At 44.8% G+C, this 26,206-nt stretch overlaps 1 protein-coding gene across 1 annotated transcript in view; it reads left to right on the top strand.

Moving 5' to 3' along the window:
- Nucleotides 1-26,206, top strand: part of CDH23 (cadherin related 23) — a 226,030-nt gene that overhangs the window by 14,712 nt on the left and 185,112 nt on the right. Inside the window, exon 3 of the mRNA XM_077183497.1 lies at nt 1,925-2,002. Coding sequence (XP_077039612.1) covers nt 1,925-2,002 — 78 coding nt within the window. The remainder of the gene's footprint in view (nt 1-1,924; nt 2,003-26,206) is intronic.

Below are 26,206 nucleotides of genomic sequence, written 5' to 3' on the forward strand. Positions count from 1 at the left end.
CCTCTGGGCTCTCTCCATGTCCTTCCTGTGCACCCTTCAGTCTTGTGCTGAGGGTGCCAGGGGTAGCACATCCCAGGGGTAACTGTGGCACTCTGAGAAGGAAATTCCAGCTTTATCCTGGGATTTGCAGCCCAAAGCAGGGTCCTGCCCCCAGACCCTCCCTCAGCAGCTCCCAGGGCCAGGTCTCCCTCCTCCAGAGCACACAGATCCTGGAAACCTCCCAGCACCTGCTGCAGCTGGGTTTGGAAAGTGCACCTTATTTTTAGTGTGCTGCTGATATTAGGGAATGTGTTTTGAGACAGAAAGGTTTTTCAGAAGCAAGTCCTGTGTGCCAAGGGCTGCTGGGGGTGTTTTAGCCTCATTTTCCCCTCCCAGGGCCGGCTGGCCCCAGTGGCAGGCGTGACAAGGTTGCTGCCAAGCCCCTGGAGATGCCCTCAGCTCTCAAATAACCCATTTTGTCAGGTTCCTTTCTATTTTCTTTCCAGGTGCTTAGCTCCAGAGGCTGGGATTTAAATGTGCCTTTGCAACAGTGCTGCCTCCAGTGCTCTCCCATTTCTCAGGGTGTTTAACCAAGCTGGTGCCTCAGGAAAGAGGGCAGTGCTGAAAATCTCTGCCTTGTTACAGAGGGAGCCCTGGGGGAGCCCAGGCTGCTCCCCCATCCCCAGGAGCTCCCCAGGAGCTGGGTTGGTGGGATGCACACCTGGGAGCTGTGTTTGAAAGGTCTCAGGAGCATCTCCTTCCCTTGGGAGCTGGGCAGGCAAAGAGGCTGCTGAGGTTTGGGCTGTCCTGCTTTCCTGGGATGCTGAGCACGCCCCACCAAACCTTCCTGGGAAATCACCGAGTGATTTCCTCTCCTTCCACCTCTCTCCCCGCAGCAGATCCTTCCTGGCTGCCTCTTTCCTCGGCTCAGGCTGCCTTTGTCACTCTCCTACGTGCTCTGCACTTGGCTCTGTCCCCTAATGAGGCTGCGGGCCAGGGGCAGGCTCGGAGAGGGAGTGGAGAGGAGCGAGCCCGGTGATTAGAGGTGAAAGGAGGCAATTAGAGGGAAAGGCAGCCCGGGGATGGCACAGGGAAGGAGCACGGGGCTGTGCTGGGGTGCCTGACAAGGCAAAAGGCTCTCAGCTGTGGGAGCAAAGCAAAGGTGTTCACCGTGGGCTAAAGCAGTAATTGATGCTCCCGGTCCCTGTGCTGTCGGCTTTCCCCCTCCCCTCTGCCTTTTGGAAAATACCAAATCCAGAAAGGCTGGTGGAGGGAAGTGGCCCCGCTGTGAGCATTCCCAAGCCCTTCCCAGCCTTGGGAAATGTTGTGCTGTGATGCCAGAGCCTGTCTCAGCTATCCTGGTTCTTTCCCCAGGTGTGCCAATCCCCTCTCCCTTCCCCTCCCTTTCCCCCTGCTGAGTGCTGTCTGTCAATCTTGGCATTCCAGCAAGGGCATCTGTGATTGGCAAAGTTCAAAACATGCCCCTCAGCCCTGGGGACATTGGGCCATCCAGGTGTCACTTGTCCCCTGAGACTTCACCCCCTTACCTGGTTGGTGGGATCCCTACCCCTTCCCTGCCCCTCTCCCCGGGGTTAAAAGACATGGCAACCATGGGGTTCCTTTGTTCTGTTGGAGCTGTGGCTGCATTCAGAGGCCTGTGGGCCAGGAATAAAGCTCTGGATCCAAGCCCTCCATCAGAACCAATTCCTTTCCTTCACCTTGCCTCGAAGCTTCTCCACCAGAGGTAAACCTGAGCTCCTGCACGCCTGGACGTGTCCCAAGCGCCCAGCTGCAATATCCAGCTTAGCCAAAGGTGTCTCTGAGGTGAAACCACCACAGCTGCTGCCCTTGGTCAAGCAGCAAGGGCCAGACGAGCCCAGGCACGTTCCATCCGGCAATATTGGTATTAAATTGGAAATAACTCTTGTTTCTGTTCTCTTCCCAGGTCAGGGCAATCGCCTGCCCTACTTCATCAACTACTTCTTTGACACCTACCTGCTGATCAACGAGGACACACCTGTGGGTAAGTGGGATGGGCCCTGGCTGCCACCACACCTTGGAAAAGCATGGAAGAGGAATGTTTTTCTTTTGATTGACAGATGGAGCTTTCCTTGCTTTCTTTAGCTGGGGATTGGTTTTTAGTAAATGCAGAAATCGACCCAGGCTCTCAGTCCATTAAACTTGTGGTCTTCAATCAGGGCTCCTGACTGCCCTTTAATGGGGGAGGAATTGATTGGGAGGCTGGGATGGAGCCTCTGGAGGTCCCTTTCCCACCTCCAGCCTGAGCAGCACCTTCCTGAAGGAAAGGCTCCTACTGCACCCACATCCCCTTCAGAGCTGCTGAGGGTCTGGAGAGATCTCCAGGGACTGCTCAGCTGGGCCTGCTGCCCCTTCTAGGGTGCCCTTGGCCAGGAATTGGTGACCCCTGTGGGATTTGGGGTGGTGTCTGAGCAGTTTACAGGATGGGGAGTCCTGGTTTGGGTGGATGGTGGAGCGTGGTGGGATTTGGGGTGGTGTCTGAGCAGTTTACAGGATGGGGAGTCCTGGTTTGGGTGGATGGTGGAGCTGAGCTCACCCTCAGGAGAGGCCCTGGAGCTGCCTGGGAACAGCTTCATGGAAATGCTTCCTCACAGAGCACCTTGCTCTCCAAGCACTTGAGCCTGAAATCCCTCATGGGAATTGGACTGAACTCCTATTTTGTCAGAAAATAGGGAGATTTCCTCCAGCCTGCTTTCCATGAGACATTATGCCAGTTGAGTCGTTCTTGGAATTACTTTGGCAGTTGAATTTCTTTTTTTTTTTTTTTTAACTTTGTATTGCACTGTGTGCATGTATGTAATTGACTCTTAAAAATATTGGCATCTTGAGATTTTGTTTCCGGAGGGAAATGTCAGCCTGGGAAGTGTTGACACACACAGTTGTTTCTGTGTTTCCTGCTGTTGGTAGGTGTTTTCTGAGTTAAGGTTTATTAACTTTAAAAGAAAAAAAAGGTAGCATCTGGAAACACCTTTCTGATATCCTGAGTGTGAGGAGCAGAACTGTGTGTGGTAACTGTTTCCTGGGGAAAAAAAAAAATTAAAAATTGTATTTTTTTGAGGTCTGAGTGCCCATCCCTCCCTGCAGCATCCCCTCCCTCCAAAGCAGCAGCTCCCTGCCTGCTGCCTGCCGTGCCAAAAGGGATCTTAAGCAACAATTAAGAGATCATTCCCCCTCTAATCACTTACAAGAGTAAATTAGTCTTGTCAGGAGCTATTAAGACAGAGAGCTCGGAATTCATTAGGCGAGATTGGGCCAAGGGAGCTGCTGGCGCTGCCGCCGGTCCAGGCTGATTAATTTCTCCCAAAACATCATCAATGCCCATCTGTTTCATTTAGGTCTGGGGAGAGCAATTTTCAGGTGGACTGACCCTGTAGTCAGTTATTTCACCCAGAAGTAATGGGAACACACACACACACACACACACGTGCAGAGGGAGCTGGAGGTGGGAGCTCTGGGGGGGGGAATTGGAGGAGAAGGAGGAGGATGAGGAGGAGGGAAGGGGATTGGTTGGGTTGTGGTGGCATGGGCAAGACATGGAGAGTCTGTTCCAGCTGCCAGCAGCTCTATCACCCCATGTTTTACTTGGAAAATGGGAGCACAGACTGGATAAACCCCCTTAGGAGAAGAGTGTGCAGGAGAGGGACTGCCCATCTCCATCCTGCTGCTGTTTGCCTCAAGCAAAATCATCCCAAGGGCCATTGTGCTTAATCCCAGACCTTCCCAGAGCTGGGAACGTGGCCCTGCTGCCACAGGGGTTTGCCAGCAGCTGGGTGTGGCATTCACATTCTCTGGAAAAATCCCTTGGCCCAGGATTTTTCTCCTAGGAAGCTGAGAAGCCTCAGAGAAAAGGAAAACAATTCTTATCTCATTTGCTTCTCCTGTGTTGTGCTCATGTGGAATGTGTTTGGAGATTGTTCACCACAGGTGATTGTGCCATTGGATTCTGGTGTGAGTTGTTTTCACTCTTTGGCCAATTGGGGCCAAGCTGTGTTGGGACTCTGGAAAGAGTCACGAGTTTCATTATTATCTTTTTTTAGCATTCAGTAAGTATCCTTTCTGTATTCTCTAGTACAGTATAGTATTCTTTAATATAATATAGTATCATAATAAATTATCTTTCTGAGAACATGGAGTTAGATCCATCATTCCTGCCTTCATCGGTGGCCCTGTGTCACTGTGATATTTTATGAAAATCCTTTCACTAGGATTTTTCTCCTGAGAAGCCTCAGAAAAGAAATGTAAACAATAACTCTCTGATGGCTGTGGAATGTGGTTTGGAGGTTGCTCACCAACAGCTGCATCTTTGATTGGTCTCATGTGAATTGTTTCTACTTGATGGCCAATCCCAGTCTAGCTGTGTCAGACTCTCTGGTTGGTCACAAGATTTTATTATTCATTCCTTTCTAGCCTTCTGATGAAATCCTTTCTTCTATTCTTTAGTATATAATTTTCTTGTAATATAATATCTATCATAAAATTCTAAATCAGCCTTCTGAAACATGGAGTCAAGATTCTCATCTCTTCCCTCGTCCTGGGGACCCTCAAACTCCACCACAGCCCTGCATTTGCAGTAGCTGGGAATGGGCAGGGAGCACTCCAGGCTCCTCCTGGTCAGGGTCCCTGCTGCTGCTGCTGCCAAAGGAGCCTCTTCTTAGCATAATGTAATGACTGCACTCTAATTGCCCAGCAAATGGATTTGCTGTGAGCAGGACAGGAGTGGGGAAATGAAGATGATCCATCATGTCAGCTCTGTAAGGAGCCTTATAACCACCCAGCCTGGACTCAGCCAGGTTCCAGCTCTGAAAGCTTTCATGCCTCGACGCTTCACAAAATGCATGACAAAAGAGGCCGTTCAGACGAGTGCAATTCCACTTCCCTCCATCCTAGCGAGAACATTTCGGAATAATGTTGTCTTAGGAGAGTGGGAAACGCTTCACCCACTGCACTGGAGGTGATAACAGGCACTTGGCCTTGCCCTCAGGCCGTGTTGTGTCAGGGGCACGGTCACCCAGGTGGGGACAGCGTGTCCTGTTGGGTTTGTCAGGTCCCCAGGACGAGGTGAGAGTGAGAATCTGGCTCCATGTTCTCAGGAGGCTGATTTATTATTATATTGTATTGTATTATATTATTTTGTATTATATTATGCTATAGAATGCTATACTATAACTATATTCTATATAACGATATTCTATATAGCTATATTCTATAACTATATACCACCACTATAACTAAACTATCTATACAATATAAAAACTATACTAAAACTATACTAAAGAATACAGAAAGGATACAGACAGAAGGCTTAACAAGAATGATAATGAAGAACTCGTGACTGACTCCCCAGTCTGACACAGCTGATGGTGATTGGTCATTAATTAAAAACAATTCACATGAAACCAATGAAACAATCACCTGTTGGATAAACAATCTCCAGCCACATTCCAAAGCTGCCAATGAAATAATATTGTTTTTTTTTTTCTCTGAGGCTTCTCATCTTGCCAGGAGAAGAAATCCTGGAGGGAGAAGGGATTTTTCAGGAAATATGACAGTGACAGTGTCCCCTCCTGCCTGTCAGGCCTTGGCAAGTCGTGCCTTGCTTAAAACCAGCAGAGGGCTTAGTCTGGATCTTGGGTCAGGCTGCATGGGGCTGTGAGCACTTGGTGGGAGCTGCTCCTGGACATAGCAGGGGGTTGTACCCAGGTGATCTTTAAGGTCCCTTCCCACCCAAACCATTCCATGATTCCATGATGGTGTCTCCTGTAAGGCTGCTGGGGCTGAGCAGGCCATGGCACAGGGAACCTGCTGGGGTGGCCATTCCCTGAGGAGCTGCTGGTGACAGCAGCTGGGACAGCTGGTGAGGCTGGGCTCCCCCAGGAATCCTGCCCAGCTGCTGTTTGATTCCATTACTTACTCCTGGATAGGAATATCTGCAGCTGAGGCTCTCAGCTCTCCCCCCCAGCAGCTCACTGGGATGCCTGCTGTGACTGGTGAGCCCTGTGTCCCTCAAATTTGGCTGCCTCTGCAGGCTGTGAGTTCCTTCCTCACATGGGGCACCACTAAATGTTGGCTTCTCTCTTCTCTTCTCTTCTCTTCTCTTCTCTTCTCTTCTCTTCTCTTCTCTTCTCTTCTCTTCTCTTCTCTTCTCTTCTCTTCTCTTCTCTTCTCTTCTCTTCTCTTCTCTTCTCTTCTCTTCTCTTCTCTTCTCTTCTCTTCTCTTCTCTTCTCTTCCCTTCCCTTCCCTTCCCTTCCCTTCCCTTCCCTTCCCTTCCCTTCCCTTCCCTTCCCTTCCCTTCCCTTCCCTTCTCCTTATTTTTGTTAGGATTGGGATTGCAAGTGTTTGAGATGGTATTTTTTATTTAGATTTAGACATTTATTAGTTTTTTGTTTACATCACAGTCTCACAAGCTGTGAGTTTACACTATTTTACTAACAAGCGACAAAATGGTTCCTTATCTATCTTTTTATCTATCTTTACAAGGGTTTTTTAAGGAAAAACGATTTAATTAAGAAATGACACTTAAATTATTTTTACTTTTAACCTAACAACTAAGCTCTTATGTCTTGCAATGCAGATTTTCTGTTTAATTACAAACTACTACTCAAAAAAACTACTACTCAAACTCATGAAGAAGGTGAAGAAGAAGGACTAAAAATCTTTATCTTAGCTTCAAATATATTACTATATCCTAAAACTTTAAACTTTTAAGTTCTCTACCACACTTCTATTCAATCTACACACCTATAATTTCAGTTCTGTCAGTTTTGGAAGCTCTACAGCCTCAGGTCAAATGCAGTGTTCTCTTGAGGGTCTTTGAGCACAGAAAATCTGAAATTTTCAGCATCCAGGGTTCCAGCAGCTGCCTCAGCACCACAAATTACCCTGGGACCACGGAGAAGCCCCAAGTCAGCAAGTGCCAGGTCAGGAGCAGTGACAAAAGCAGTGAGAAGTGCCATGTCCAGTGACCTGGGCTCTGCCTGCTGCTCCCTTTTCCTTCCCTCTGGCTCTCCCAGGGGCCCTGGGCTGTGCTCTCCATCCTGGGGTGCACCATGCTCAGGGAGCAAGGCAGATGGATGGATGGATGGATGGCTGACAGGGAATTTCATGGTTGCTCTGTGCAGCTTTTGCTGAGCTGGCAAACTCTGTGGTCAAGGATATTTCTGCACTAAATTTGAATAGGCAGAGCTGAACCTTGCTCTTTGTAAGATCTACTTCAGAGTGGGCTGGAGCAGGTGCTGCCTGGGGAGTTGTGGCTCTCACTGTGCCCCTGCAGCCCAAAAGGAGAGGAGGAGTGGCTGCACTTTGCTGGCCAGTGGCAACTAAAGGGTTTGGGTTGTTGTGTGACACCTTGTGCCTGCTGGGACACCATTATTCCACCATTATTCCACCATTATTCCACCATTATTTCACCATTATTTCACCAGAAAACCAAAGAGGAGTGTGGGGTCCCACAGGCAGGGTGACTCCTCACGTGGATCTGAGGCAGCATATCCCTCTGATATTTGTGGATGATTGAATTTAATTCTCTGTCCTAGGCAAGGACTGGCCTGTGGTGGTGTTCACAGGGGTTTTTGGATGAGGGAAGAGATGAGGATCTGACTCCATGTTTCAGAAGGCTGATTTATTATTTTATGATATATATTACATTAAAACTATACTAAAAGAATAGAAGAGAGGATTTCATCAGAAGGCTGGCTAAGAATAGAACAGAATAAGAATGATAACAAAGGTTTGTGGCTCAGGCTGTCTGTCTGAGCCAGCTGACTGTGATTGGCCATTAATTAGAAACAACCACATGAGACCAATCCCAGATGCACCTGTTGCATTCCACAGCAGCAGATAACCATTGGTTACATTTTGTTCCTGAGGCCTCTCAGCTTCTCAGGAGGAACAATCCTAAGGAAAGGATTTTCCATAAAAGATGTCTGTGACACTGGCCCAGAAGGGTTCTCATCTCCATCTTCCATCCTCCACAGTGTGCCTGTCCTTTCCAAGGCAATCATCCCTTCCAACACTGCTGCCTTTTGCACAGGGAGATCCTTTGGCACCCAGGACTGGTCCCTGGGGGTGCTGGGCTGCTCAAGCTGCTGCTGGAGATAATGGTTATCAGTGTGGCACTGAGCAGGGGCTCAACCTGCCTGGTCCCACAGCTGTGCCCAGGCACCTCCAGATGCATCACTGGAAGGAAAAAAAGACAAAAAAAAAGATGCTGGCTCTCTGATCCCTGCCTGCTTCTGGGCTGATTAAATCGTTTCAGAGCTCGGAGATCCATTGTGACAAACTCTAAATATTTGTTTTTAAACTTTTTAAAGTTTAGTAGTAATAAAATGGTTATAAAAATAGGAATATAATTAGATTATTATAATAGTAATATAATATATATAATATATATATATATAAAATAGATCATATTAATATTATTATAATAGTAATATAATATAATAAAAATTTGGACAATTAGGATTTAAGACAATATGAGACAATAAAAACAAAGAGTTACAGACAGTCCAGGTACCTCTTTCTGGGCAAAATAAACCCAAAAAAGGACCCTCATTAACAGAGGATTAACCCTTAAAAGCAACAGCCTGTTGCATATTCATATACTCCATACATGATGTATAAATTTTATTCAAACAAAGGATTTTGTTTGGTCAGTGTCAATTTTTTTTTGAATCTTAATGGCGTCTTCAGGACTGAGCAAGGCAGGAAGAATTTGATAAGAGAGCAATAAATTCTCTTTCTCTGAAAGATTTAGCAAAAAATTCTTTTACCCTGAAAGATTCAGGTTTTGTGGCTGTTATTTTGGTGCAAGCCCTCTCTTAAAAAAAGTATCTTAGTATAGTTTGTATTTTAACATTATATAATAGGATACTTTCTATTCTAACATTTTGTTATAACCTAAAACTATATTTAACACACTACTTAAGCAAATGAATACAGCATAACTTTCTAACAGAACATATATAATATTCATTTGAATATTTGCAAAAAGCCAGTCAGAAAATACACATTTTTCACAGTTCCAAGGGTCCCTTCCCACCCAAACCATTCTGTGAGGGGACAAGGGAGGCTGCCCATCTCTCTGCTGTGGGATTGTCTCTGCTGAGCTCCAGCTGCATGTAAATAATCCCCACTGGGAGGGCAAACTCGGGGTGAGACAAGCGGCCAGGTGGCTGGTGGCACTTGGTCTGTGGCTGCTCACAGAACTTGGGGACCAGGTGTGTTGGTACTGACAGGGGAGCTGGTGGTTCAGAATGGTGAAAAAGCCCCACAAAGCTGCTTTTGTTGTTTATCTGGCAGAAATAAGGTGAGCTGGCCAGCTCTGGGGGACCCTAAACTGCTTGGTTTGCTGGGTGGGTGTCCCTGACATCTTTTATGGAAAATCCTTTCCTTAGGATTGTTCCTCCTGAGAAGCTGAGAGGCCTCAGGAACAAAATGTAACCAATGGTTATCTGCTGCTGTGGAATGCAACAGGGGGATCTGTGATTGGGCTCATGTGGTTGTTTCTAATGAATGGCCAATCACAGTCAGCTGGCTGGGACAGACAGCCTGAGCCACAAACCTTTGTTATCATTCCTTTCTATTCTATTCTTAGCCAACCTTCTGATGAAATCCTTTCTTCTATTCTTTTAGTATAGTTTTAATGAAATATATATCATAAAATAATAACTCAGCCTTCTGAAACATGGAGTCAGATCCTCATCTCTTCCCTCATCCTCAGACCCCTGTGAACGCTGTCACAGGTGGGTGGTTTGCCCAGGGAGCAAACAGCTGTGGGGAGCCTGTGTGCCCCAGGAAGGATTGATTTGGCCTTTTAGGAAGGGTAGTTCCAGAGGGATGTGCCAGGCTCTGGCTGTGGGGGACTTTACCTGGTTTTGAACCTTCCTTGTGGCCAATGCTGAGATTCTCCCTCACTAAGGGAGGCTGTGGCCACCTCGCCTCCCTCTTCAGTGTTTATCTATCACCCAATGGCTGTTTGCTGCCTAAAACTGAATTTTCAGGGTTCTTGAGAGCTCTTGAGAGGAGCAGCCTCGTTTCTAAGCGTGCTGAGGACCCTAATGAGCAGCAATATTTGAGGAGAGCTCAGGGAGGGGATCTCAGCTCTCCCAACTCGAGCCCTTTATCTGTCATTTGAAGGCCCATTGATGAAATTACTTGTTGAGCTGCAGAAAGTACAGCATCTTTAATGAAAACTTAAGGCTAGAAAATTAGTTATTCCCAACATCAGGAAACTTAAGGTTTAAGGGAAAAAAAAAAAGCCCCACTCCCACCCAAACCCTTAACCCTGCATCATTAAATTAATCACTTCATCAATCACTTAAACTTTCATATCTGCTTTGCTAATAGGCAGTAACATTAATGCTCATGTTTAAGAAGGGGAAGAGGGAGAAGGAAGAAAGTATATTTGCAAAATGGACTCATTAACATGCCAGGGTAACCTTGCTCCTCATCAAACCACCCAGAGGTTTGATCTCAGCACCTTTTGAGCCCTGGCACGGTGGCCAAGCCCTTTCCAGGGAGAGGGAGAAAGATGTGGGAGTTGGGTAATGAGGGCTGGGGGGATTTTTTATGTCTGGGATGGCTTTAGCAGCATTAATTATCTGTACAGGGCTGGCTGTGCCCTGGGCCTTGTTACTCTGCTGTGCCTGGGCTTGGATGTCAGCACTGCCCCAGCTCAGGGAAATCTTCCAGGCTGATTGGAGGCATTAACATGGGTGGCAAAACTGATAAAGAGCAGTGAGTCAGGCTTAACTAAGGAAAAAAACCCCACAGGAGGGGGAAAAAAATCACATATGTATGGATAAGTGTGTATATATTCAAGCTAGGAGACATACATATATATTAAAAAAATATATTATATATAATATATAATTCTATATTTATATATATTTTTATATTTACATATAATATATTTTTATATATTTTTATATTTATATATATTTTTATATTATATATTTTTATATATCTATATATATTTATATATGTTTTTATATTTATATAGTTTGTATTTCTATATACAATATATTTATATATTTTTATAATTTTATATTTCTCTATTATATATTTATATATTTTATATATTTTTATATTTTATATTTTTTATATATTTTATATATTTTTTATATATTTTATATATTTATATATCTATTTATATATCTATTTTTGTATGTGTGTATCTTTGTGGAGGTATTCTATTAGCCAAGGGTTGTGCCTTGTTCTGGAGGGAAACACTTGCATTTGCACACATTCATCATTTTATTTTTGGTGAGGAAGGTGAGCTGTGATTTCACTATCAGAAAAAAAAAAGCCCTGGTTGCAAACAGTGATGAACAGGATTGTGTGTTTTGCCAGATCAGAAACTTGTTGTATTTGGGTGGTGTGAGCTTAAAAAAGAAGGAAAAAACCCCTAACCTTAACTTCTTTATCCTCTGCTTCTAATGCTGGCACATCTGAGATCTCTGCAGTGTGGATCTGCCCCATCCCTGGCAGTGTCCAAGACCAGGTTGGATGGGGCTTGGAGCAGCCTGGGATGGTGGAAGGTGTCCCTGCCCATGGCAGGGCATGGAAAAAGACAATTTTGAAGCTTCCTTTCAACTCTTGAAGTTCTCTTTCCATGACACCCTCAATGACTCTTTTTATAGAATTTTCAGGCTCGTGAAGAAAACTTTCAGAGTGAATTTCTTCCTCTTAATCCTAACAGTGTCTTCAGGACTGAGCAAGGCAGGAAGAAGTTAGGTTTTCTTGATAAATGAGCAATAAATTCTTTTTCTCTTAAAGATTTAGGTGTCCTGTGCCCGCTATCTCATTCCTCTCTTTTAAAAAATTATCTTACATAGCATAGTTTCTATTTTAACATTATGTTGTAACCTAAAATTATATTTAACACACTACTTAAGAAAATTAATACAGCATCACTTTCTAACGGAACACATATAATATTCATTTTCATATTTGAAAAAAGCCAATCATAAAATATGCATTTTTCACAGGTGCATTGAAGGCTTTTGAATTAACTGTAGCCACTCAGGAGGGGGGAAAGGAAGCCTTGTTGGACAACTCTGAAAACATCTGCTCTGTTTGCAGTGCTGGTCAGGGCAGTGGAAGAGCTCTGTGAGCTCCCTCTCTTAAAGATTTATTAATATTGCTGGGTACACGAGGGGGAAAGATTTCAACCACTTGACATTTAATGGTTAGTAACTCAATTTTATTCCATTCATCTGCATGGCTTTGTCAGGTGCCTGCTCTGGTACTGTATCACAGAGGTTGTCTTGCTGCCTGTGAGCAATTAGGAGGGTGATTTGGTGCCTGAATCTGGAGAAACCTTTTTATTTTTCCTTTCTAATTGATTATTAGCTTAGAGGTGAGAGCTGGTGTTGTGGAACATAATATCCTTTCATAAACAGTGATGTGGTGGCTTTGCTCGCTCTGCTGTTTTGGTTTCAAGCAGTTAATTTGAAAAGAAGAGAAGGGGGGAGAAAAAGATTTTGAAATGCAGAAAGTCCAAGGGAGATGAACAATTTGGGGTATGGAGAGAAACGAGGAGCATCCTCCCAGGCAGAGATTAATGGTTGTTACTAATGATTTTGGGAAATAGAGGGGAAGGAATAAGATGTGGCAGAAGACTGTAAAATAAGTACCAGCACTGCAGAAAAGCCTGACTCTGGAAGTGCACCTTTCCCCACATGACAGCAGCATCAAATTAAACACATCCTGCTGGATAAAGCAGCATTTCCCTGCCAAGGAGCCCTGCTGTGTGTGGCGAGGCAAGAAGTGAGGGGAACACACAGAAAGCACCATCCTGCCTCCACATCTCTGCCAGCAGCTTTCCTAGGGCATGAAGGGTGGGGAAAAAAACCTAAAAAAAAAAAAAATCTTCCAGGATTTTCAAGTTGTTCTTTGCCTTGGAAAAATTGTGCTCCCATCAGGTGCAGAGTGAGGAGTGAGGGCTTGCAGAGAGCATCAGCCAGAAGTTGTTGCCCACCCGTGTAGCCATGATATTTTATAAAACATCCTTTCCCTAGGATTTTTCCTCCTGAGAAGCTGAGAGGCCTCAAGAACAAAAAGTAACCAATGGTTATCTGCTGCTGTGGAATGCAACAGGGGGATCTGGGATTGGGCTCATGTGGTTGTTTCTAATTAATGGCCAATCACAGTCAGCTGGCTCGGACTCCCTGTCCCAGACAGAAGCTTTGTTATCATTTTTTTGGATCCTATTCTATTCTTATCCAACCTTCTGATGAAACCTTTTCTTCTATTCTTTTAGTATAGTTTTAATGTAATATATATCATAAAATAATAACTCAAGCCTTCTGAGACATGGAGTCAGATCCTCATCTCTTCCCTCATCCAAGAACCCCTGTGAACACGGTCACAATCACCCATCACTGAGCCAACAAGGGAGCAGCACCTCTTCTCCCTGCCCTCTGAGGAAGAGCTGAAGTTCTGCAGGTGGTTTTTGTTCCCCTGGCCCCTGGCACTGTGGCCATGCCCAGAAGCCAAGCACCCAAGGGCAGCTGTTGAATTTTGGGGAGGTGTCACAGACAACCTTTATGGAAAATCCTTTCCTTAGGATTGTTCCTCCTGAGAAGCTGAGAGGCCTCAGGAACAAAATGTAACCAATGGTTATCTGCTGCTGTGGAATGCAACAGGTGCATCTGGGATTGGCTCATGTGGTTGTTTCTAATTAATGGCCAATCACAGCCCAGCTGTCCAGACTGTCTTGGTCAGTCAAAAGCCTTTGTTATCATTCCTTTTCTATTCTTAGGATTTCATCAGAAGGCTAGCTTTCTTCTATTCTTTTAGTATAGTTTTAATATAATATATATCATAAAATAATAAACCAGCCTTCTGAAACATGGAGTCAGATCCTCGTCTCTTCCCTCATCCTCAAACCCCTCTGAACACTGTCACACACCTGCTTTCCCTGAAAGAGGCAGAAATTGAGGCTCTGTATGGGGGGAAAAAAAATTCCAAGCTGGTTTCATCACACTGCAACAGGGTGATCTGGTGGAGCCATGGAAATTGGCAGCATCCTGGAAGTTCACAGAACAGTGGCAGGAGAATGAGTTTCACTGGGGCTGGGATGCTCCACAGGCAGATGTAGGTGGGAAAGGTGTCTCCTAGGAGAGAGGGAAGGCCTCCATGGATTTTAATCCAGGAGCTTGATTTTGCATTCCAAGTTGTAAATTGGGGGTGTAATATTTTTATTTTGCTGGTCAGTTATCTCAAAAGCCAAAATTGCTGTGCTTGGCACAATTCCACTGTAAAATCAGCTGGAATCTGTTGGAATCCAGCTGGAATATGGAATCCAGTGGTGGTAATTCCCCTTCCAGCCCCCAAAAGTAGAAGTTCACCCCAAATCACCAGCAAATTCTGGGTTTGCTCTTGGTGTATCCTGCAGCCAGGGCTGCTGTCCAGGCAGGCACAGGGACAGCTTTCACTGGGATGCTGCTCCCAGGAGTGGAAAATGCTCTTTAAAAAAAGCTTTCCTGTCACAGATCTGCACACAGCCTCTTTTGAACAAGGTGCAAGGTCAATATTTGGGGTGCCCTGGCTGGAGGGGGTGACAGGGCAGCTGCTTTGCCAGGCAGAGCTCATCCCTGCTTCCCGTGACATCCATTGCCGTGTGCAAGTGGCCCCAGGTGGTTGGATAATGGCATCCTTAATTGTGCTCTGAAGGAGATTAACTTCTTATCTGGCAGCCTGACATCTTTATTGTTATTAATGTGTGAATAATGCACTGTGCTGGGGTTTTTATGCATAACTTTGGTAGCAAATGTTTTCCTTTTGCTTACTGGTGTCTGCTGCTCTGCCACCGTGGGATTCCCAAGGGTGGGGAATCCCAGAGGTCAAGGAATGCTGCTCCTATTCCTTTCCTTATTAAATGGTCACTGCCTTTGCCCTGCAGCTCTTCCTCTTTATTTCTTCTGTGAATAGAGGTGGTGGGGAGCAATTCCTCCTCTGGCTCTGGAGTTTGTTGGGACATGGAGGACTTGGGACCACCAGTCAGATGGGGGTTGGGATTTTGGGGTGCAGACAGGGATGGGGAGGCTTGGGATGCTGCCAGGCATGGGTGCAGGTGCCCGTGGGGCTGAGGGTGCTCTGGCAGGGGCTGGATGTGTCCCTTGGTGCTGATAGGGAAGGGGAAGGGAGCTGTGGAGGGTGGGAGGCAGCTGCAATCTGTTGACTCCACGAGAAGCAGTTTCTGTGATGTAACTTGCTATTGAACAGGATAACAAGGTCAATAATGCCTTTGCCTGGGAGAGCTTCAGCCAACACTTCTATCAAAACCAATATTAATTTTCACTAATTAGGAGCTGCAGCTAATGAGTGTCACAGCTAATTTCCCTCATCCATAACGAGGGAGAGGAGGGGGTCAGGCGCCTGGGATCAGAGCCTGCAGATCTGCCTCCTCTCTGCTCCCCCTTTCCTCCTGGCCCAACATGTGTTTGTCACCTGGGTGTTTTCTGTCTGCAGGGATGGCAATGTGTGTGTGGAGCAATGGAATGTGTGGCAATGTGTGTGTGGAGCACAGGAATGCTTTGGGAAGGCAGGGATGGGGAGATGCACTGTGCAGCAGGTGTTGGCTGCTCCAGTGAGGGGAGGGAAAAAGAGCTTGCAAAGATGTGCAAGGGAAGTTTTGGGAGAGAAAAGGATGGCTGTTGTCCTGAAGGGGAAATTGGAGTGGAGTGTTTGCTCTTGAAACTTTAATTTCAGAATTTATTGTGTGTTTTATTATCCCTGTTCCCTTCCATACATTTTACCTACTCAAATCAGCCTGGAAGGCACCAAACAGTGAAGCAGTGAGTCTGTCACCATCCATAGTCTTGTGACTCACTCTAGGGAGATCTTTCTTGTCCTGGGATAAGCTGGACAAGTGTTGCAAATGTTTGTGGGGGGTGAATTTTTGTCTGCAGATACCTTTGGTGCTGTGCAGGTCATCTTCCCACACAGGTCACAGGCAGGAGCATTGTCACAGACATATTTTATGAAAAATCCTTTTGCTAGAATTTTTTTCTCCTGAGAAGCTGAGAAGCCTCAGAGAAAAAGAAAAACAATGATTATCTGCTGCTGTGGAATGCAACAGGTGCATCTTTGATTGGTCCTTGTTGATTGTTTCTAATTAATGCCAATCACAGTCCAGTTGGCTCAGACTCTGGTCAGTCACAAGATTTTACTATCATTCCATTCCTTTCTTTTCCTTGCAAGCCTTCTGATGAAATCCTTTCTTCTATTCTTTTAGTGTAGTTTTAATATATCATTTTCTTTTAATATAATATATATCATAAAATAATAAATCAGCCTTCTGAAACATGGAGTCAGATCCTCATCTCTTCCCTCGTCCTGGGACCCCTGTGAACAGCACCACAGAGCATTCCATGGATCTTGCCAAGAGAAAGCAAATTCCTGATTTGGAATGATCCCTGTTTGGCTTGTAAACTTGGTCTGATGGCTCAGACAAGGGGAGAAAGTGCACAGTGAACCTGTGAAACATCTCTGAAACATCTTTATAGTCTGCACTTTGCAAACAAGCCAGAGTCTCAGAATTATCCACAGGGATTATTGCCTTAAATAAGAATACACCAGGGAAATCTGTGGGCTGCTGTCAGACAGCTCGTGGTTAGGGATGGCTGGAATTGACTGAATAAATGATTCACTGGTTTTATTCACTGGTGGTGCCCTGAGTGTAAACCCCAGGAGCCGTCCCTGTCGGAATTGATCTGTTCTGTGAGCAGCACGTGCACCACCAGCCCATCCTGATGTGTTGCAGGAGAGCTTTTGCCTCATCCAAGGGATCTTCCCTCACAGACACCCTATTTTTTGGGCTGTCTGGGGCGTTGAGAAAGGGGCTTGGCAGAGAAGAGCCTCTCCTGGAAAGCAGCTGATCCCAGAGCATCCTTTTGGGGCATCCCAAGGTGTGGGGTCCAGGTGGGAGCTGCTCGTGGTCCTGGCTCTCATCCATGTCCATGGTGGGCTGTGCCTCCTGGTTTGTTCTCCAGCTGCCCAGCTAATCCTGCTTGGGGCAGGTTTATTTGATTTATTTTTCCTTTAGCTGTTGGCCTGGAATTGCCATCCAGCCCACAGCAGCTCCTGGAAGTTGTTTTCCCTCTGCCTGCTCCAGGACTCACTGCACCCTTACATGTCTTGAGTTGTTATTCCTCAGCAGCTCTCCTGTGTCTGTCATCAACCACAGTGGGGAGGGGAGAATATACAAAGATTAATAATGATTATTTTGTATCGAATAAATAAATATTTATTATTTATAATTCTAAATCTATATATTTATTATATAGAATTCTAAAAATAGATATATTTATTATTTATAATTCTAAATAAATATATATTTATTATGTAGAATTATATTCATTGTAGAATTGATTATTATATAATAAATATTTATTTTATAATACATTAGCATAAAATATAATATATATAATAATATATATTATTATCTATATATTATATATAATATATATTATTATGTATATATTATATATAATTATATATTGTATATATTATATAATAATGTATATTATAAAATATATAATAATATAATATATAATTATATATTATATATATAATATATATACCATATTATATATATTTTATATAAAAGATATAAAATATATTATGTAATATATAAAGATTATAAATATATTTTATATAATACATTATTATACCATAAATACATATAAATAAATGTTTAAAAATATATAATATATAGAATAAAAATATAGTATATATATTTCTATAGATAGTATATATATTTCTATATAAAAATAGATATAAATATATATTATATAATATATATTTATATTATATAATATAAAAATATATTATATAATATGACTATATATTATATATATTATAGATTCTATTATATATATATTGTAGATTCTGTTTTATATATATATATTATATTATTTATATATATTTATATATATATATATATATATATATATATATATATATATATATATATATATATATATATATAATATATACAGGAGAAATTTGTTCCCTGAGGCTGCTCACATTACCTGAGGGCCATCCCATCCCCTGCTTTCCCTTTGGTGGGGGCCAAGGTGGCTGAGAAAGTTTCTTGGAGCTCAGTGCCCAGGGAATAGCGACCTTCAGGCAGAGTTCTTGGGGGGAAAAGCTCCCCCAGGCGTGACAGATTTGGCTGTAAATCTCCAGCTGAATGCCCAGGTTCCCAAGGTCTGTCATCCTGCCTGGCATGTGAGCTGCTCAGAAACAGCCTGCAGGCTCATCAGTCATTTGGGAGCCTGTGGCCGTGCCTGTGAGGGGACACCAGGGACAGATGGGACAACAAACTCATCCCACAGCCATCCCAAAACCTGAGGAACCTGGGATTATGTCTCAGGCAAGAGGTGGAGCTGAAAGAGAAGCAGGGGTTTTGTATGAGAAATACCTGGGGTGATGGAGGAGACCCCCAGGGTCTCTCTTTTCTCCTCTTTTTTTCCTTATGGAAAGAGTCAAACTGGTTTTAAAGCAGATTCTTCATGAGTATCTCTTATTGGTACAGGTATTAAGTTGGTTATGAATTTCTTGCACTTTCACTCCTAGGAAAATCCTTCCCTTATTCCTTTTGCATTCACTCTTGATTGATAAGGTTTATTATCACTCTTTAATAACCACAGATACAATCTCAGCCCAAATTTGAGGAATTTATGGGAGTTGCTAGGCCAGGGTATCTGCATCCTGCCAAGGACAAGGGCTAGAATAAATGACAACCTTTAAAAAAAGGTTTTTAAAAAAAAATAAGAAGAAGAATGGCTCTCTTTTAATGGGAAGGAGGAAAAAAGGTGCATTTCTTTCTGATGACAGCTCACAAAGCAACACTGCATGGAAGTGCCTGTGTGGTTGGACTGGTGGAATGAATTTATTTGGGTTTTTTTTTTTTTTGAGGTTTTTAGCTGTGTTTCATGCCATGGGGATTGGCAGCCTCTGGGGTCTCTCATCTCTCAGCTGTGATGCACCAAGACTCCTTTAGGGAGATCCATAAGGTCCTTCAGTGGGGCCAAGGGGCTGGTGTGGATTCAGTCTGGAAATCACTTTTGGGTGAAAGAGGAGGGTGGGTTTTCTTCATCCAAGAAATGGTTCAATGACACAGGAAAGGTTCAGCTCTACAAGAGGCTGGGTTTGCATGGGAGTTGGGGCTGCAGCAAAATGGATGTGTGTGACATCTGTTGGGTGACAGGAGTCTCTGATGTGTACCTGTGGCAGGGAGATGCTGAATTTGGTGGTCAATACCCATTTCTCCCCCAATCAGGGCTTCAGGAGAAAGAGAAGCTCTGAAAGTCTTCACTCTGAGCAATTGAAAGAAAAAAAGCCTGAAACTGGGACTTACTGGATCACTTTTCTCTTCATAAATTTCCACTTTTAGAACAGTCTGTGAAACCTCAGTGATTGCTTTCTTTTTGCTTTCAAACAAGCCAGCAGCTGGGATGGAGCGTGGAGTTTTGTGTTCAGTTTGGATTTTTAGATGTGATTTGCTTTTCCATGTGACTGAGGGAGGTTTTTTTTGAGCACTGGCTGATGTGGACACTGTGTAAGGAGGGGTGTGCAGGCTCAGCCACCCCTTGCAGCTCTGACCCAGCCTGCAGAAAGAGCAGCCAGGCTCTCACAGGTCACCTTGGTCAGGGGAATCATAGAATCCTAAAATGGTTTGGGTCAGATCATCTCATTTCAAGCAGGAATCCACTGCCCCAGCTGCTCCAACCTGGCCTTGGGCACTTCCAGGGGTCCAGGGGCAGCTCTGGGCAGCTGTGTCAGGGCTTCCCCACCCTCACAGGGAAGAATTTCTTCCCAATATCCCATCCAGCCCTGCCCCCTGGCATTTTAAAGCCATTTCGCCTTGTCTGAGCTGCTCCTGTGGGAGGATTTGTGATTTCAGACATGTCACAGCCACTGCATAACCCACAATTTGTAGCACCCTGTCCTGGAGGAGTCTGGGCTCGTGTCACACCCAAGGGATTGCATCAGTCTTGGAAATAACCCTCCACTGCTTCCCTTTCACCTGCTCTCTCTTGCTGCTCTGGTCAAACTCTGCAGGAAATGTTTCCTGGAGCTCTGAGACCAAGGGGGCACCTGGGCAGGGAGCATCCTGAATCAGGAGCCCTGTAGATTCTTGTAAGGTGCTGTGGAAGTGACTGAGAGATGTTTTTGGGGGTGTTCTGCCTAAAGTCAATTAATTCTGGTGTTCAACCCTGCTCTTGTTCTCTCTGTGACAATTTCTGCACTGTTACATATATGTGAAACCTTAGAAAAGCCTTATAAAATTAGAGCTTGCTATTTCAGCTAAGCTAGCAACTAGCCTGAGAAGTTCCTGTGAGAAAAGAATCATAAGAATAAAAATCAATCTATTCTGTGAGAAAACAGTTTGCACCTATATTAATAAAAAGTCTATCCAGTGAGAAATAGTGGGGAAAAAAATAAAAGTAAACGTTTGTGATGGTGTTCACAGGGGTTTTTGGTTGAGGGAAGAGACGAGGATCTGACTCCATGTTTCAGAAGGCTTGAGTTATTATTTTATCATATATATTATATTAAAACTATACTAAAAGAATAGAAGAAAGGATTTCATCAGAAGGCTGGCTAAGAATAGGAAGGAATGATAACAAAGGCTTGTGGCTCAGGCTGTCTGTCCAAGCCAGCTGACTGTGATTGGCCATTAATTAGAAACAACCACATGAGCCCAATCCCAGATGCACCTGTTGCATTCCACAGCAGCAGATAACCATTGGTTACATTTTGTTCCTGAGGCCTCTCAGCTTCTCAGGAGAAAAAATCTTAAAGAAAAGATTTTCCATAAAAGATGTCTGCAACAAACATTATCTAGAAAGAAAAAAATTTAATAAACATGTACACTAAGCATTACCAACCAATAAACTGAGTGTCAGTAATTTGCTGACCTATTAAATTCAAACACAGTACATTTTAATACCATATAAAAATAAACTGTGTACAATAAAAATTCAGCTATTCTACATGAAGGAACAAGTCTTTGTCCATCTCTATCACAGCACTGGACCAACTGTTGAGTGTGGTGGTGTTCACAGGGGTGTTAGGATGAGGGAAGAGACGAGGATCTGACTCCATGTTTCAGAAGGCTGATTTATTATTTTATTATATATATTATATTAAAACTGTACTAAATGAAGAATAGAAGAAAGGATTTCATCAGAAGGCTGGCTAAGAATAGAATAGGAAGGAATGATAACAAAAACTTGTGTGTTGGGCAGAGAGTCCGAGCCAGCTGACTGTGATTGGCCATTAATTAGAAACAACCACATGAGCCCAATCCCAGATGCACCTGTTGCATTCCACAGCAGCAGATAACCATTGTTTGCATTTTGTTCCTGAGGCCTCTCAGCTTCTCAGGAGGAAAAATCCCAAGGAAAGGATTTTCCATAAAAGATGTCTGTGACAGTTGAGTGCTTTTTTCGGGAAGCTGAGGCAGGCTGGATGCTGTGTGCTTGTGTGAGGATGTGTTTTTGTGCAGGTGCCTCCACAACCCCTTGGAAAGCTCTTTCCAGAGGCAGATTACATTCCATCAAACTGCAAAGGCATTCCCACCTGACCATGGTGACCATTTTTGTGGGGTGAGCTGCCAGTTGCCAGCACTCAGAGCGACAGTTGGAGGAGCAATTAGTGAGAAATCCTGGGCCTGAAATATGTTTTTAATAAACCATTCACTGGATATATTCAAATAACAAATAGATTCCTGCAAAGCCGAGTCTATTTGCAGACAACTGGCAAATGAGAAAGGCTAAATTAATTGAATGCTCCAGCCACTGGGGATAATGGTCCAGCTGTAACAGAGCTCTCCAGATGTTTGTTTGCAGAAGAGTGTGCTTTCATAGGAAAAGAAAAAACACTCGTGGGTGTATTAACTCAGAAACAAGTTTACAGCTGTGTGCTCGCACGCCCTGCCTCGCTCTCCCACCAGCCACTGTGGAGCTCTGTTCCAAGGTTTCCTCTTGCAATAAACAGCCTCTTTATTTCTCACTCATTGTCCTCTTGGCCATGTTTAGACATCTGTGACGTGCAGAGTGAGGCAATGGCCCTGTGAAAGCCTCCTGGGCTTCAGCAGAGCTCAGCCCTGCTGTGCTCCAGGTTGCAAGTACGGCTGGACCGCTGCTGCTTGCAGCTCAGGCTGCTGGGCTTTGGCTTCTCCCTGGTTTTGGGGTGGGTTTGCTGCACAGGACCAGAGACTGGGAGCTCACAGGAGTGAGTGGGAGAGCCTTGGGTTATGTTTAATTCCATCCAAAGACTGGAGCTTTGCCTGACCTCTCCCAGAGGAGCTTGGCTTTATCAGCACACTGGAGTCACCAGCTCCCCATCCATTTCCCTGGGCCTTGTTTTGTTCCTGTTTGATTTTCCCTGGTTTTGGGGTGGGTTTGGTGCACAGAACCAGAGACTGAGAGCTGTATGAGGCTGGTGGGGGCTCACAGGGGTGAGTGGGAGAGCCTTGGTCACTGGGTTAGGTTTAATTCCATCCAAAGACTGGAGCTTTGCCCGACTTCTCCTGGAGGAGCTTGGCTTTATCAGCACACTGGAGCCACCAGTGCAGTGCTCCCCATCCATTTCCCTGGGCCTTGTTTTGTTCCTGTTTGGTTTTGGGGTGCGTTTGCTGCACAGGACCAGAGATTGGGAGCTGTATGAGGCTGGTGGGGGCTCACTGGGATGAGTGGGGGAGCCTTGGGTTATGTTTAGTTCCACCTAAAGACTGGAGCTTTGCCTGACTTCTCCTGGAGGAGCTTGGCTTTATCAGCACAGCGGAATTGTCAGTGCAGCGCTCTCCATCCATTTCCCTGGGCCCTGTTTTGTTCCTGTTTGGCTTTTCCCTGGTTTTGGGGTGGGTCTGCTGCACAGGACCAGAGATTGGGAGCTGTATGAGGTTGGTGGGGGCTCACAGGGGTGAGTGGGAGAGCCTTGGGTTAGGTTTAATTCCATCCAAAGACTGGAGCTTTGCCCAACTTCTCCCAGAGGAGCTTGGCTTTATCAGGGCACTGGAGCCATCAGTGCAGTGCTCCCCATCCATTTCTCTGGGCCCTGTTTGGTTCCTGTTGTTGAACAGGCCAAGCTGGCTGTGGAGCCCTGTAGCTGAGGTGCTCCATTACTCACAGGGAGGGGACAATGGGACGTGGGGCTGCTCTTCAATGTCTCTGCACGTCGGCCTCATTAATAACCAGCGGCTCCTAAATAGCCTCATTCATCAACAAGCAATTTACTGCGTGCCCTGGCGGGGCTGCAGATAAGCTCCTGCCTCACACACCACCTGCCAAGGGTCCCCCCACCTCCTCTGTGGCATTTCAGAGGGACAAAGAGGGAGGCATGGGAGGAAATTCTCTGTCTGAGCTGTCGCCAGCCCCAGGAGCTGGGTTGTGTCTGCAGGAGCTGGGTTGATGGGCTGCATGTGTTTGTCATCTTTGAGGAGAGACTTCCAAGGTCCTCTTGGTTCTCTCAAAGGTTTTGTTGCTTTCATTGTGGCTGTCCCATCCCTGGAAGTGTCCAAGGCCAGGTTGGACAGGGCTTGGAGCAATTTGGGATAGTGGAAAGTGTCCCTGCCCATGGCAGGGAGGTTGGAATAAAATGGTCTGTAAGGCCCCTTGCAACTCAAATCCTGCCACAACTCTGTGATCCAAGGAGGAAGATGTAGGGGGATAGAATATAAGGAAACAAAGATAGTGCAGAAAGTAATGTTACCCCTAAGGAGTTGCAGCTGGGCCAATTATCCAGGATTAGGACAGGCCTGGCTTTACCAGGCCACAGCTGTGACCAGTGAGAAGAAGATGCTAGAAAAGAGTGGGGTGGTGTTGAGAAGGGAACTGGAGTCAGTGGCTGCTCTGTGAAGAAGGAAGAGCCAGTGCTCTGAGGAGATGCCCATGAGAAACACCAAGAAGGTGTGAAACTTTTGTGATAAGGGCACAACAGCATGGAACCCCAGCAATAAGATGACAACAGGAGGAGGAAATGTAACCTTCCCAAAACTGGCTGCCTCGTGTTTCTGATTCCTGCCCCGTTGCTCAAGCCCTGCTTTTACTGCAGCCATATCTTGGAGATCAGGAGGTACTAACTCAGCTCAGGAGAGATAAATCAGAAAGGGATTTCACTGCATCTCCGTTATAACGAGGCAGAATTCATCACCCAGTGCATGTTTTGAAACCTCAGAGAGTTACGGTGACAGCCCAAGGCCGGTTCACTGGTGGAGCTGAGATCTGCAGACAAAACCTGACTGCTGGCTCCATTTCCTCTGCCTTGGGGATGTTAGGGAAATTAATCCACAAACACCAGAGGTTTACGTCCAAAAAGGACACAGAGGAGTCCATTTTTGGCTTTATTTGAATAAAGGGAGAGGCCATGGGGCATTCCCTGGGGTCTCTTGAATTTTTGGAGGACTCAGCTTCCTTTTTATTCCAATTTCCCACATTTCCCTTCTCTCTTTCCCCATGGCTGAGGTGCTTGAGAGGTTCAGACTTCCCAAAACACCTGATCCCAAAGATTTCCCTCTAATGTACAACCATCCCTTTTAATTTTAATGCTTATGGAATTTAGGGTTTTTCTTCCCCATTGTTTCTTTCATCTTTTAATGTCTAATTTCATTGATCAGCAAACCTAAAGTTTATTTGTAAAAGCAAATCTTTTTCCATTCATCAATCAGTGGAACCCTTCCCATGCATTATTTTATCTCCCAGTGCTGGTTTTATCCACCAGCAGTGCTAGTTTTATTTACCACAGCTTGCTTGTAAAGACAACCCCACAATTCCTCTCAGGGATTGGATGCTGGTACCCAATCCAACTTTGGAGCAAAACACCCCGTTTTGGTGTTTTATTTGGGCTGAGCATGGCTGGATTTTTGTTCCCCTGAGCCATTCAGAGAGCAGAGCAGCTGGGCAGAAGCTGTAGCACGAGGAGGGTTTGTATTCCCTGTGAGGCTGAGAGCTTTGGGGATGGTTCAGCTTTTGTGAGGCGCAGATGAGATTTCAAACGAGACGTGAATGAATCCACTTCCTTCGCACAAGTGGAATTTGCTGACATGTTTGTTTTGTTGTTGGCTTTTCTTTCCTTTCCTCTCTCCCCCATTCATATTGATCAGCTCCTCAGCTTGACAGGGCTGCTGGTGGAGGAAACAGTTCAGCAGAGGGACTTTCTGCAGGGCCTGCTGCAATGGGAAAAGGAGTAATGGCTTTAAGCTGGAAGAAAGTTGATTTAAATTAAGTGTAAGCAAGGATTTTTTTGTCAGTGAGTGTGGTAGAGCATCTTGTTTTAGTGCTTTATCCCTGGGTCAGGTTGGACCAGGCTCTGGTTGAAGATGTCCCTTGGCAGGAGGTTTGGGTTTGAAGGCCTTTAGAAGTCCCTAGGAGCCCACAGCATCCTGTGAGTTCTCCATTAGCATTGCTGATGTGCCTGCCTTACAATTCTAGGGGTGTCTGACACCCCAGAGGTGTCCAGCAGTCCTTGGGCACTGCAACCTAATGATCTTTATCTCCCACCTCATATTAATTGCAGAGCAGCTTCTCTGTTCTAATTAACACGGAGCTACGTTACCTTGCCTGGCTAAAATGCAAAACACCGCGCGTGTCACCTTACTCATAAATCATTTATTTACACCAAAGTAGCAAAGCACCTCATTAAATCCATTTCTGGGGTTCTGTTCTTCTCCTGTTTGCCCTGGTGGTTTTTCTAGAAAGTGAGATGAGGCCAAAGAGAAGCACTGAGCCTCAAGGGCTGCATCTTCTGGTCTCTGCCTTCCCGGTTTCTGTGCTCAGTGGGAGTGGGCAGTGGGTGTGTGCCCCTGTTTTCCCAAACTGAGACCTGTGACAGGGTTTCCTTTGGTCTAAATTAGTTAAAAAATGAATCTTTTTGGAGGGAGTTGGGTAGAAGGTCTAAGTTAGTTTAAAAAATGAAGATTTTGGAGGCAGTTGGGTAGAAGGTCTAGGTTAGTTTAAAAAATGAACATTTTTGGAGAGAATTGGGTAGAAAGTCTAGGTTAGTTTAAAAAATGAAGATTTTTGGAGGCAGTTGGGTAGAAGGTCTAGGTTAGTTTAAAAAATGAACATTTTTGGAGAGAATTGGGTAGAAAGTCTAGGTTAGTTTAAAAAATGAAGATTTTTGGAGGCAGTTGGGTAGAAGGTCTAGGTTAGTTTAAAAAATGTCGATTTT

Source organism: Agelaius phoeniceus, chromosome 9 (assembly GCF_051311805.1).
Source record: "Agelaius phoeniceus isolate bAgePho1 chromosome 9, bAgePho1.hap1, whole genome shotgun sequence".
Lineage (NCBI taxonomy): Eukaryota > Metazoa > Chordata > Aves > Passeriformes > Icteridae > Agelaius > Agelaius phoeniceus.